Source organism: Pleurodeles waltl, chromosome 10, assembly GCF_031143425.1.
Source record: "Pleurodeles waltl isolate 20211129_DDA chromosome 10, aPleWal1.hap1.20221129, whole genome shotgun sequence".
Lineage (NCBI taxonomy): Eukaryota > Metazoa > Chordata > Amphibia > Caudata > Salamandridae > Pleurodeles > Pleurodeles waltl.
In genome coordinates, this window is record NC_090449.1 from 1006862650 (window position 1) to 1006876893 (window position 14244).

General features: G+C 41.9%; 1 protein-coding gene across 1 annotated transcript in view; it reads right to left on the bottom strand.

Annotated features, from left to right (window-relative positions):
- LOC138262117 (TNFAIP3-interacting protein 3-like) overlaps positions 1-14244 on the bottom strand; it is a 98256-nt gene that overhangs the window by 40250 nt on the left and 43762 nt on the right. The window contains exon 3 of the mRNA XM_069211883.1: positions 4898-5060. Within this exon, the coding sequence (XP_069067984.1) occupies positions 4898-5060 (163 nt within the window). The remainder of the gene's footprint in view (positions 1-4897; positions 5061-14244) is intronic.

Sequence of the window (14244 nt, forward strand, 5' to 3'; positions counted from 1 at the left end):
GGATGGAAGCAACTTGGGGCTTCGAGGGGAGAAACACAGTGGTGGGCGGGTGGGGGAATAAAAGAAACCAACGCATGAGAAGGCAATGTTGGGGTTGTGGGGGAGGAGCACACAGGCAAGCGAGAGGAGCACAGAGCACTCACGGGAAACCGCAGAAAAACAAATGCACTCTTTCATACAGCATTTAAACGAAAATAAAAAGTAGAGCCTGAAACAGTGATCAGTGAAAGGACCGTGCTCCAGTCGTGAGACAAACACAAGAACAGGAAGGAAAGCCCACACTGCTAAAAACAAGAAGCAAGCAAATTAGAGTAACAAAGAAGCCAAACAATGGTAAGCAATGGGAGGGGTCTACATCCACTGTAAGGTAACAAAATGCCTCAACAGGTAGCACATGTGATTTCTTAGGCAAGACCTAACAAGACACATTGGATGTAGGCGTGGGTGCTGTGCTATTCCAAGCATATGAGTACAAGACGCGTCCAGTCCTCTTCCTGAGCAATGTATCAATGGTGAGACACAGGGGAGGTTTTGCCACAGAGACGGACATGCGCTACTCACCTTTAATTGCTCTGACCTCATCAAATAAGTGAATGATGCTTTCTTCAAATAACAGATGAATGGGACTGACCCAAACAAACCAATGGCTAAACTGGACTGACCAACATTACCACTCTGGTTGATTTTTTTTTTTTCGCTCTATGACAAAGGCTAAGGCTGTGTCAGACCTAAAAAAAAATGGGTAAGGTTACTAGTATGTTTATGACTATTCCTTCTCTTAAGATCCAGGGTAGAGCTAGAAGGATAACATTTTATCCCTTAGGGCAGCAAACAGCATTGGGCCCCTGTCATGACTCGGGGCTGGAAACACTGCTCACATCGTAGTATGTCCCAAGTTAGGAACAGTTACTCTTCAGATCTGCTGGCGCTAGGTTTCTTTCGGGGAAGGAGAAGCTGGCATTCATAGGGGAGTGTCAGCGATATGTGGAATGACAATGAATGCTAGTGGAGAATGTGCTACCTTCCTCCAGTAGACAGTGAGAGTGTTTTGGAGAGATGGCAGCCACTAGGCAATTGTGATACAATGTTGTTGGCACCAGGATGTCACTATTCCTATTTCAGATTTGTTTTGCCAAGACCAATTGCTTCCTATGGATTTGCATGGATGAGCATTGGCAATACAGAGAAATATTCATACAGATATGTTGTAGATGTAAATGAACTATTTCTTGAACATTATATAAAATCTTCCAAGATGTAGGGTGGTTACCTTTCACTAAGGTTATGCCACGAATATTAGGAAAGATCGCGCTAGTGCAGTTCCTTTTGCCAGGCATGCATGGTTTAGATCATGGGTACTCTCAAACATTTCCCCGGGGGCCACAAAACACTGTCTGTGGCATGCCCGAGGGCCGCACTGATGCCATTAGGCCGGGAGTAGGGCGTGACTGAAGGTGGACACAAGGGGGGGAGGTGCAAAGTAAGGTAAAACGCTCATGCATTTAAACACTTTTTTGAAGTTTGCTAACAGTTTATCATGTTCCTACATGTCTAGTGCAAGATATCTTTAAAACTAAATGTGTACCTAAAGATAAGTTGTCTAGGCCACTTAGTTAAGTATGCCATTTCACAGCTTTCTGAATTTTTCTGCTCTGTCAAGGGAACAGCAGCCCAGTGTTGCTGTTCATGTGGAGGCCGCAATTAAAGGTCAGGAGGGCTGCATGCGCCCCCCCGGGCCGTACTTTGAGTATCCTTGGTTTAGATCCTATTATAAGTTCTGCAGAGCTCAGGCTTGGAAAGTATGGAGGATGGGAACATGGAAGTTAGGCTGTTTCTCACTTCCAGGTGGTGCTCTGAACTTCTGAGGACCAATGGGTCAATGACTATAAAAGGGCAGCGCAGGCCCTGGAGCGATGCCTAATAGTATCGCCCAGTTTCGGCTTACTTCCCTTTTGTCACTTGGGGTTTGCAATACTTCACCCTTTGTTATTTTTGCTCTTCTCGTTTCCACAAGGCTGCTCGTCCTCTGAACCCTTTGGTCTTTATCCTCTGTTTTCTATTTATGCTTTTGTGTAAACTACGTACTTTTGTTCCCCTAACTCTGTCTCTAGAAGCGTACCACTGCTGCTCACCATCTCGACAGCACTTCTGTGACATTGGTGGTATCCTCTGCAACCACCCTGCTGAAACACTTATTTTGACAAAATGAGTCTGCTTTAAAAAAAAAAAAAAGGTATCATTTTTAACAACTTCACTGAAGGTGGCAGTGGTGCCTTGACAACCCTCTACTCTCCTGAGGTTGCTATCCTGATTCCTAAAGAGTACCACCTTGATTTGGAAGTCATTAACCCATCAATGGTTTGCAACCTGATTTGTGTCAAATCATTCATAACTAGGTAACCGGATCGCAGGAACATTTTGCTGAACCACAAAATAGGTTTGTAACAAAATAAAAACTGATTTAGCAGTTGCTAAGGTAATGTATCTATTTGCAAGTTTGCTACTGATACATCCCTCAGTACAGCTGGCCCTGTAACTCATCTTCCACAAGAAAGTGTACAGTGATGAAGCTTGAGTAATCATTCAAATACTAGGAGGAAGTGCTACAGGATCCTTGTTTTAGGTACCCATTCTTTGAGTGTTTAGTTGTCAGAAATTCCAAGCTCTTTATCAATGTGCAGGGATTTGGTTACACAGAGCTACTGCTAGGTATAGCCATTCACCTTTACAGATAAACAGAAAACCTTTCATGACGACACACTTAAGATATGTCATGTTAGTGGTAACTTAAGACATGCATAGTTTATGTGTGTTTATTTACCTGTCTGAATAGTCGCAGATATATCCGTCAGAGAGGGAAAAAAGAATGAATTCTGGAAGTTTCATGGTAGTCAGAAAATTATCAAATGTACAACTGTTTCCAAACCCGAGGTGCTTAACGTATCGATTTGCATATAATGCACATTTCAGGGTCAGGAAAATGGGCAAATTCACAAATAATTTTCAGTTGGCATTAATTTACCTCAAAAACATTATTCCCATAAATTGTTATTCTGCTTACACAGAACTTGCGAACCTACACGGATGTGTGCATTGTACTACACTATTTCCTCTAATCAAAGCTTTGTGTTCACTATCCTTAATGCGGCAGTGAGGATGGGTTCAAGTTGCAGAGATGTTGTGGTGCTGTCCCCAGCTTTGTTGGGTATCATCGGGTGTTGCAATCAGTCACGTGAGCTGTCTGCAACGCTGGCTCAGGAATAGTCACTACACCCTTAGCACCGGACATTTAAATCCGGACTTTTGTGAATTAATTCAGTGCCATGCGTAAAGCTCAGTGCCTCTCCTGTGCCCGAGGGTGCCCTGGCAGCTCTGTTATGCGTTTAGTCATGTCTGGCCCGCCTCGCAACAGCATGGCGGTGTTTGGTATTGATTGGTTCTCATCCTGGTGAAACCGTTATCTGTTGTCAGTCTGCCTTACCAGCACTTTGGTCCTGATTCACAAAGGTAAGTTTACACTTTTGTGTTGGTTGGTTGTTTTTTTTGCAGTTCACAAAGAGATTTTGAGTAGTATCTTGACGAATGCGTAGTCGTTGCCCTTGTGGCAGAGACTCCGCACAAAAAAGGATAGGCAGTCGTAAAGACTCTACTTGTGAAATGTAAGTTGCAAAAAATCATAAACTTAGACAAAAGAGTAGGTTTACCGGTGTGAATCAGGCCCTTTGTGCTTGGCTTGTGTTAGATGGAAACCTTGTGCACTTTCAGATTGCACCGGAGCATCTGCAAAATGGGGCCTTTGCCACCACCAGATCCCTCTTGTGTGTCAATCCTACATATTAAACCAACATATGTAATTATAATGGACCTTCACGCATTGGATATTTAGTGGGTCTATCAATCCTTTATAGCCTCAAGACTTTAATTTGGGGGTTTTGGTCCATACCCCATTTGATAACCCACAATTGGTTTAACAAGGTCATTTAAAAAGGTTGAGAGAGATAGACTATAGGAACACTATTTCTTGAACCTTCCTCCTTGCCATACCTGGCGACACGTAGAGTTTTTACGGTTAGAAAACCAACAACAAACATAATGATTACATCACTTGAAATGTCTTCATCTGACCTTTGGAGAGATAATGACATGCTGTGGCATCTGGTTCAGAGAAAAGCCCCAGGTGGTTTCTGACTCAATAGGTAAGCATAGAAGGTATGTATTTCATAACACTGCGCTTCTTTTAGAGACTGCTTGGTAATTGTCTTCCTCCTCAGGGAGCTGGAGTTCACCTCTTAAGAGCTGCAATTCCTAAAGCAGTAAGTAGGATGACTCATACGAAACTGTAGGCTGTATTTTTGCTAATAGTCAGTAGCTATCTCCTAAATCTGTAGGGTTGGCATCTACGTTGTCCTGGTGTAAGTGCTCGCTTGCCTGCAGTTGAAGTACCTGACAAGGCAGTGATGCGTTGCCAGTCTCATATCTGTTGTACCGCACCAGGGCGAGTAATTCTCCTAAGCGGACGTGTGTGTGGATTGCGACTGTGGGCCTGTCGGGTTCCAGAGTCTGCAGGTATCATCGGATGACGCATTGTTCACACGATTACACATGTATGTAGATTGTTTCCGCTTGCCGCTGTGAAGAGAATCTGAAAGTGCCAAGGTCCGAGGTTGAGTTATTTTGGCTCACTGCTTTATCTTGTTGCATCCTGCATTAGTTACTTCTTCTTATTAAATATATTGGTCTGTTGCACAAGGAATATTTCAAGAAATTGCCACACAAAGAATGTCACAATGGCCTTGATTATGGTGTCATGTCAGAGCGCGGCGAGCTGGTCAGCAGAGGTGAGCACAGGACACCAGACTAGCCTCATGCCTTTGACGGCTGAGTGGAAGGTACTCACCTCCTTGTTGATTCGTCGGAGCTCTGTATTCTTGTTCAGCAACAGCAGTTTCTCCTCATCCGAGGAAGTCACCGTCATGCTCTCGGAAATGACGGTCACGTTCTCCTCGGAGTCGTTCCTGTCGCACAGGGTGGGATCGCGGTGCACCGCCGAGTATGGCTCACTAGAACAAGGTGGAAAGAGAAGAGAGACAAAGACAGGAAAGAATTAAATCCAATCTATCCTTAGCAATCTCAGCAAACACATCCTTTATCCAGATCTCCCTTCCAAAAGGACTTCATTCCACTGCAGACTCGATCCCCTCCGGTCTTGATCTTAACAAGACCCTCACTAACACGTGCCTGGTTCTAGTGTAATCTACAGGGATCCGTAGGAATGTGCAAGGGACCATGTAGGCAATATCAGGGGGAATGTAATTAGACATCTAAGAGCCCGTTTTTTTCTGTAGTTTTTACTGTGTATCCCTCACTTAACACCTCAGCAGCAAACAGGAGGCTGTTTAGTGACACATGGCGGGGCAATAGGTTAGACTTTTGAATGCATGAGGGATCAAAGGGTTCGAGAAGACACTTCAGTTACCCTTGATATTTTGGTGAATCAACTTCCACAGTGTAAAACCCATGCTGCCTGGCAAGAAGCCAACAGTCTCCTCTCTCCTGCCAAATCCATCCAATATCACAGCATCGCTTGTACAATGCTGCAGTTGTTCTCATAAGTACTGACAAAGCCAGTAGGCATGACATATAATTGAAAGTGATTCTTCTTTTAAGATTAGAGAGAGAGAGAGTGTGTGTGTGTGTGAGAGAGAGAATGGGTGAATGAAAGGATGCATGAGTGCAAAGATGAGGGGTCGAGTGCACGAATGAAGCATCCATTAGTTGATGCATTTGATGACTCACTGATCGCAATTTCACACACAAATGCACCAATCCACAATGAATAGGCAAAATGACCAGCTAATGGCCAAAACCCTAAGGGAAGGAGAGAAATACTCAAATGAGATGATCCAAAATATGATTGACAGCCTCAAAGAAAAGGGTAAGGGGGCTGAGCCAAAAAAGCAACTATTGGAAATCCAGGTTCCATTTTTCCTTAATGTTTATTCAAACTAGCAGATGGCACAAAAAGAATTAACCTAACTCTTTATCTTATATACGTCTAGCAGACAGCTAAACCTGTCAAGCAGACCTTAAAATGCTGTCATTACTCAGAAACTCAGTTCATTCTACTGTGTGCATCAGGGACAGATATGTAAAGTGCTATAAAGTGGCCAGTGATGTCATTTTAATAAATTAAAAGGAGTACTAGAAATCGCATCACACATCTTCTAATTTACAATGTCAATGCAGGTCGGGTATCACATGACCTTTGCCCCCACTGATAGGTCGTTACTTTTCTCTCGAACAATCTTTACTGAAAACTGAGGCTGCAAGCATGTTATTCATTACTAATATGAGAAAACAGCAGTAGCTCAACACTGAAGAGGTTGCATTCATAATTGATTTTTTTTTAACTCAGACATCAGATTAACTAAATCGCAAGAACTGCAGAACAGCCTGGATGATTTTCAAGAAGAAATATGGGTAGTATTTGCTGCTGCCAAACACCTCTAAATTTTACCCATGATCCTGTAAAAATGTTGTTTATCCTATTCACATGAACCTGTGGAATGGATGGAAAACCAACAAGAGTAAGTGTAGACGATTAGTGCATTTGCACATCATGTCAGTTTCTTTTTTTTTTCCTCCATCATGAAGCGAAGTGCATATTCTATTTACTGTCTTACCCGAATGTTTTGGGGTGTCCCCTGTTGTTTCCCAACTTGAAACTACATTCAGTGTGCACATTTTATGCAATAAATTTATATTAGTTTGGTGCAAACAACCAAGTAAACAGTTTGTGAATGCTGGTAAAGTTCTGGTTTCAAGGGTGTTGTATGCATTTTGGGCAGATAAATTCCTCTTCCTGACAGCAGAATTTCCCCAATTGGAAGTTGCAAATGTTTGCATACATTTCCAGAGATCACAACTTGGGCAATATTCACATAAATGTATTTTTAACATAACATCTAAAAGGAACTAGGGTCACAAATGTTATAGATTGGACACTCTGTAAGATGATCCTTTTTGGTGTGCATCTTGTTCATTGGGCAAACAGCAGCATGATACTTAAAATCTACAGCTGAAATGACAGAGGCTAAGAATTACAATTAGTGCATTTTTGTCATGTCTCCAATAAGATCTCGAGCAACGTAGTATTAGTCCTGCACACCCCTTTCTTCAAAAAGGAAATTGAGATTGGGGATGGGGAGGAGAACGTGAACAACTACGTTGTACAGCACAATAATTATTCTCAAGGAACGTCATTACGCAATCAAAACTCCATCCTTCAGCGGTGCAGTGTAGTACATCATTTCAGTAATAACCATATGAGTCAAGTATCAGAACCCCTAGAAGTTTACCCTCCTTGCAGAGATGCCATCTGGCTCTCCAGGAACTTACTGGCTTAGGGCCATATGTACGAACACATTTTCCCATAGACACAGAATTGGTAAAACTGCTTGCTACATCTGGCCCTAAGTGTGGCTCTGTTAATACTTGGGTTTTACATCCACAGACAAACTGAGCTAGGCATAGAACCAGACTTAAGCTGTCTGTCTTCTTTTTTAGGGTCGAGCCTGCGTTGCATGCGCTCGCGCATGCGTATCGCAGCAAGACTCTTTAGTGCTCAGAAAAGGGCTCGGAGCCCTGTCAACGTCACGTCAGTGTTTTTTGTTGGTTCGTGGGCTTGCCTAATAAAATCTGCTTGCTTTCATTAGTCGAAGGCACGCATACATCATGCCTTTTACGGTAGCTAGCACTCCTCAAGTGCAGCGACCAAGTACAGAAAACATGCGAGGCTCGCTGTTTTCCATCGGGCTCGTGGACTTCTTTTTCTCTAATTTACAAGCGCGATCTCGCTTGGCAGAAGTCGAGCGCGTTACATAGTTAATTGCACTTTTTCAGGTTACGTATATAAATGCACTTTTGCCCGATAGGTGAAAAGTCGGGTTAGGAGTTTACAACGCTATCAGCTCTAACATGAGCAAACGCGAGACCCGTTGCATTGCAAATGCTTGTTATATGGTGCAGTTGTTACCTCCTTATTTGTATGCCCGTGTTGGAGTCTTTGCGTCTGTTTACAGGGTACCTTTTTCTACATCTCTGCATAGTAACTTTTCTCGGGCTTTGTTTTCCGTTCCAATGAGGTTCTGAATTAACACATACTAAAGCTCCTTAATGTTTCCAAAAAACCACTGTGGTCAGCTTGTGTTGCAACATGGATCCTCAGCGAGTGCCCCCTACCTGCTCCATAAAAATGCTTGCAGGAGAAATGTATAGTAACTCTCTCTATTAAGGCGGACATAGAAAAAAACACTTGAGATGGGGATCATCCAATAAATCGGGATCATCCAATAAATCGGGATCATCCAATAAATCGGGGCATTTGAGGATCCTGAGGTATGTGAATGGACGTCATTTAGGAGTCAACAGGAGTCGCAGCTCGACCCCTGGCTTGCCCCTTGCGACACTTGCACTGCCTGTGCGACCCATGGCCTTAGAGGAAGCAAAATCAGTGCCAAGAACACAAAGGTAGCTCAATTTTCCTTCTTTTCTGTAAATTTACTATTAACGATTGGTGTAGTAAAAAATGAATTACAAATTGCTGGAATATGACCCTCCCTGGCAGCCGAGGTAAGTAAAACATTATTTTAAATGCTTGTGTGCATTCATGTGGATGAAGGTGTGTTTACGTGAGAGCGAGTGTTTAAATGTGTTGTGTGTAAGCATGAGTGTGTGAGTGAAAGTAAAGGTAAAATGGCATGTGATGTCACCTATGCTCCTAGCCCCTGACATTTTGGTAAATTGTCGTTCATGGGTACGTGGGGGGTATTATTTGGTTCATAATTTTCTACGTATGAGTAGCAAAATCTGCCTTTATCTTTGAAGTGGTTTTGACAACCCTAATTCTCTGAAATGATATTTCTCTGAACTGTATTGAATGAAAAGAAATGACATAACCCTGAAAAGTACACCTCTTCCTTGGTCAACAGTTGAGTTTGTTTGAGAGATTGTGGTGTGAAAGTCCAACTCAAACTTGGAGAAATTGTGAACGAAAGTTGAATGTCAAATATGTAAATGTCTTGCATTTGCCTGTCCCACACAAGGCAATGTCATGAATGTTGAATCTCAGGTTCATTGCTGTTTTAGCTTACGGCTGCATAAATTTTTGCAGTTTCTGAAATGTACTGCAACGCTACACGAAATCCTAGCTTTAGCTAGTGAACCTGCAGTAGCGCTCTATGCCTTAAAGTATATGGTTATAGAAAGGACCACGAGTATATCCCACTTATTTGTGTCGTTATTTAAGAGTTTTGCATAGCGCAGACTAGGACCTCTCGGGTGTCAGAACACTTTACAAAAGAGATTAAGAGGTAACAAACATGCAGGTTAACACAAGGGTAGGCCATAACAGAGAGTAGTAATACCAAGCCAGGTAGTTATAATAATAGTCCAGTTGGTGGTGGTTACAGGAAGAAATGGCCTTTTGATTTTAATGGGTTAGGTTTCAGATGAAAATCCGTGGTCCAGGACTGGATCTCGTTGACCTCAGAGAGAATCTCCACATCACTGGGTGGAAATTCTTAGGTCCAGTTCAGTGTCATCTGCGTAAAAATGCTAATTGAACTTTCAGTATTTTTACAAGGAAGGGAATATTATTTATAGGGAGGAGGTTTAGGGCCTTAAGGATCTACACCCTGCTTTTTATTTTTTAGTAATGGTGCGAACTGACCAACTGTTAAGGGTGTGGGGTGATTTATCGGGTCAGAGTCACGTTTTATGATTCTTAGCCATAAAGTTAGTGAGATTTTCGTATCTCTCAAGAATGAAGCAGTAGTCTGTTCCCACTGGTATGGGGATGGTCTTGTTTTGATGATTATTTCTGTATTTTCCGATAAGGTTATTCTGGTATTGGCTGCTTGGCACGAGTTGCAGGGAGAGTTAAATCTTTGGAAGCAATTATCACCGGAGCAGAAAAAGGACTTGTGATATTCGTTAGAATGCTGAATGTTTCTTCGCGTTATTAATTGCTTGTTCTAGTTCTTTCTTCATGCTCTGGGCTTTACCTCAAATATGTGCCGTTTGTATTTTCTATAGCTGTCTGTAGCGGAGGCAGATTTCCAGTTGCTGCCAGCTTATTTTAGTTTTATTGGGGACTCTCCTGTCTTCATTTAGCTCTTTTGAGAACCAAGAGGCTGACATTTTGTTTTTTCTGTCTTTTCAATGTTGTAGGAGCCAGGGTAGCAGCAATCATCGTCATAGATTCCAAGAATTAGTTCAAAAATAGAAAAAATGTTATGTTGTTTGTCATGCTTGTCCGTAAAAGTCAAAGTATATTACTATGGACCTGGGTCCAAGAGTACTAATGTTATATATGCAAAAAGGAATTGCAATATGGGCACCTATATTTTGTAAATCCAATGATATTTTACAAACCAAGCTATGTAGTAATAGGATGATTCCCAAAATACTAGATCATTGTGGCTCACAAGCTTTCCTACTTCATCAATAGATGGGTTGCAAATTGAACCTACGATATGCTTCCGTCACAAAGATGGTAAACTGCTGAGATCAGCGGAACTTCATTCTGTGATCGCTTTCATGAATCCAACTCCCCGGCGGACCACAAGTCCTGTAATGGAGGTCAAATCATGAGAGAAATGTTCTCTCATGTTGCAGCCAGAAGGCTCTGTACCAGAGTTCCAACCCTTAAACGGCGAGACTGAGTTGGCTGATGGGGGACAAAGTGCCCTCAACCAATTAGGTTTGAGTTTTTTTTCTTACTTTTTATTTTGTACCACAACAGCACTGAAGTACCAATGGTCCAGATACCTCTAACTTTTTCTGCAGGTTAACCCTTTAATGTCAACCGAGCCACTCTTTGAGTGCTAATTTCTTTAACCCGGCCTGGCATACTTACACCAAATCACAAAAATGACACTTTCTGAGTACATTTCCAACACTGGGTCAAATTTGGTGTAATTTCATTTAGCCTTTTTTTTCATATGGGAATTAAAATTGAAAATCACACTTTTGGGACCTTCCACCTTACCATGCCCCCTTTGTTCTTGGCTCCCGCTTGACAGATTAGCAGAAAACTTTCCATAATAGAGGCAAAATGGGTGAACTTCTTTGTTCTGAAAGTTTTGTGCAGTTACATCAAATCGCACAAAAGCTAATAAGAAAACAAAAAATGCCTTTCCCGATGTACTTACCTGTGAAGTAAAGTTAGCACACTCAAGGATTCACTGTCAAGGACCAACCCATAAATTTGCATTAATCCGTAATATCTGTTATCAGAGCTGGTGGACATTCCAACATCTCCACAACATATGTTTGTAATTGATTATCTGAGAGACAATATAAAGTCTTTAAACTGTGAATAATACACATTTCTCTTAATTGTCTCAGATGAATGTTCAGTCCAAGGAATGTCTCTTCATTGTCACAGATGAATGTCCAATTTGACATAATACATGACAATCATCATTACAGAGTAATTGATGGTAGCCTACACGTTTCGCTAATAATTGCCTTTTCAGGGCTCAAATATCAAATTCTAAAAAAATGTGTAAATCTGCTAAATATTCTGATCTTCTAATTGAAGATGTGTAAAATAAAAAGAGAAATGGACTCACTTATGATTATAACTAGAACTACCGTGAGTGCCCCCCTTGATAAGAGTGACTCACTTTTCAAAGTAATACGTCCTGATTCGACCGCTGCAGTTAACCTTCTGTTACTTATTGAATTTAATTTTATAAGTATGTATATATGTACCTTCCTCTGTTTGACACCTAGGGCTCTAATCACTGCTTCCTAGGTTAATTTAATGTAGTTTTTGGGGGTCATATGTACACAATGTACTTTTTTTAATGTATTAATTGAAATTTTATATTTCTTGTGGTATTTCTACAATTTTGCATGTATTCTATGCCACTCTTTTTCTCTTATGTGTTTTCCCAGGTCTTGCGCATAGCCTTCTTCTCATACCTGCAATGCTATTTGAGTTGTCTGCAGGCAGGTCTATATATTGTTGATAAAGAATTCCCTCTTTCGCCCACCAGAAGGATAACTTTATTAGCATTATGTATTGGTGATTCCCTAAGGAACACACCATATATTCTTTTTACATCTGCAATCTGTGCATGTCAGAAAGTAAATGTTGTGTATGTCCAATGTCTTGCTAAATTCCCTACATCTAACCAATATTTTTGTGTTCTGGAATATACGAATTGTATGGAGTGCAAAATGTATTCTAGATCATCAGTCTTTGAAGGTTTACTCAGCCCTGATTTACGCTTTTCGTGTTCTTGGTCCACACTGACTAGATTGGGCGGACATTTTGGGTGAGGTATCTGGCAATAGAGGTATGGCCTTCAATTGGATGGAAGATATTACTGCTCCTTTCAACATTATCACTAAATCAGGCTCCTTAACTACAACAGGCAACCACAGACTGCCACTGCACTGTGTAGTAAAGGTTCCTGAAATCAGACAGTTGCATGCATTCTTCGTCCAACACCAACCTTAACACAGTAAATACAATGTGAGCTCTACTGTTGTCACTTAATAATAAATCCATCAAGGAATCTATCTTCTGAAAGGAGGCCTCAAGTATTTGCATAAGCATATTTTGCAGCTTTTACAGCAATCTGGAGGGGTACTGTTGTGTTTCAAATAGCCTTTAGTCTCATAAGAGACATCAGAAATGTTAACCATTTTTGCCTGAATGCTTTAGTTTAATAGTGTCAAAACATTTGTGTTGTATATTTCCATCATATCTTGCCTCAGGTAAATCCTCCGATACCTAAATGATGTTCACTGTATATACATCAAAATGTTATCAATCAATCCATATGGTCAACGTGTTCTAGGTGTTTTATAGATACTGTCCTTAGGAGTTTGACTAAAGAGACGCATGTCATCAGTATCCATTGAGCTCATGTGCTCTTTGCACCAGCAATTACTCCATCAGTTGTGTGTCTGCACCTCGTTATTCTCCCCATGGACTCCATTACCAATACATTTACAGGGACAACGGGCGTCCCTGTCCTGGGACACGTGTTAGCTTCCATGCTCAGAAGTCACATAGTTAGCCCCGACTCTTGTCTGAGCCTCGAGTACAGCAGTCAAACCCACCAGGTTTTTGTTTTGACTAATCCAACCTCTTACATTTTGGGATATATATTTCTAAATAACTGTGTCAAAGGCTTTATAAGCATCAAGTCAACTCAGAGCATAGGGAGTGTTTTGCAGGTAGTCCATACGCGGGAACCTGCGTCTTATGTTGGATGTGGTGTCACGTGATCCTATGAAACCAGATCCTAATGCACCAATCCATCGATACTTCTGGCTAGAGTGTTTGCTAAACTCTTCTCTGACAGTTCTCTCCTCTGCTTCTACAGTGCACTGTATTATTTTTGCCCTTTCTCATAGAATGATTACAATGCCTTTACGCTCAAGTTGCACCGTGTGCCTTGCTGAGCGTACTATGTAAAGCCATTATAGCTTCCACTGGACTGTGGCGGGGAGGCATTGATAAAATCTACTGGCCTCCATCATGACTTCCTTGTTACATTTTGGGGTGAGCGACCTTGGACCTCACTGCAACCAGTATGCACCGTCATAGGTTGGTTCCAAGCATTGCTAGGACATGCCATGTTTATCTCACTCGACCACTTCCAAACGAGAGTGCAGTCCATCAGGTGTGACGGATCCCATGGCCACCGGACCCTCTTCCACTCTCACGGAAGCATCAAGATCAGCTCCCACCTGATGGAGCTCACCTCCGATGTCAATAAACCCTAGTACGCCTGCATGAACTTCCAGATCACAGCTGCCCAGGTGTTGTGATTTCCTTTGAATTCAGGAGCCCCAGTGGCCCTGGGCACGCAAACCTTATTTTGCATTGATTTATGGCTGCGCTGATCTAACCAACTATGATGGGGTGGTACCACTGGTTACACTGATGAGTGTCCTGTTATCAGTGCAGAAGCGAGAACATCGCCTGATATTTACGAGTGTTTTGCACTGAGTACTGACGCAGGCTGCCTTATAGTGCTTCAGGGTGATAAGGATGCTCTAGAAGTGTACAATCAGACTAGGAAATCTGCTAAACTCCATCTGTGTTATGTTTGGGAACACTGAATTAGAGCTACTACCTGAAACAAGAACGTCCGCAAACCTTGCTAATCACTGCGTTACCTTGTCGCCTGCAACAGGCATGCTGAATGTTAGTGCTTA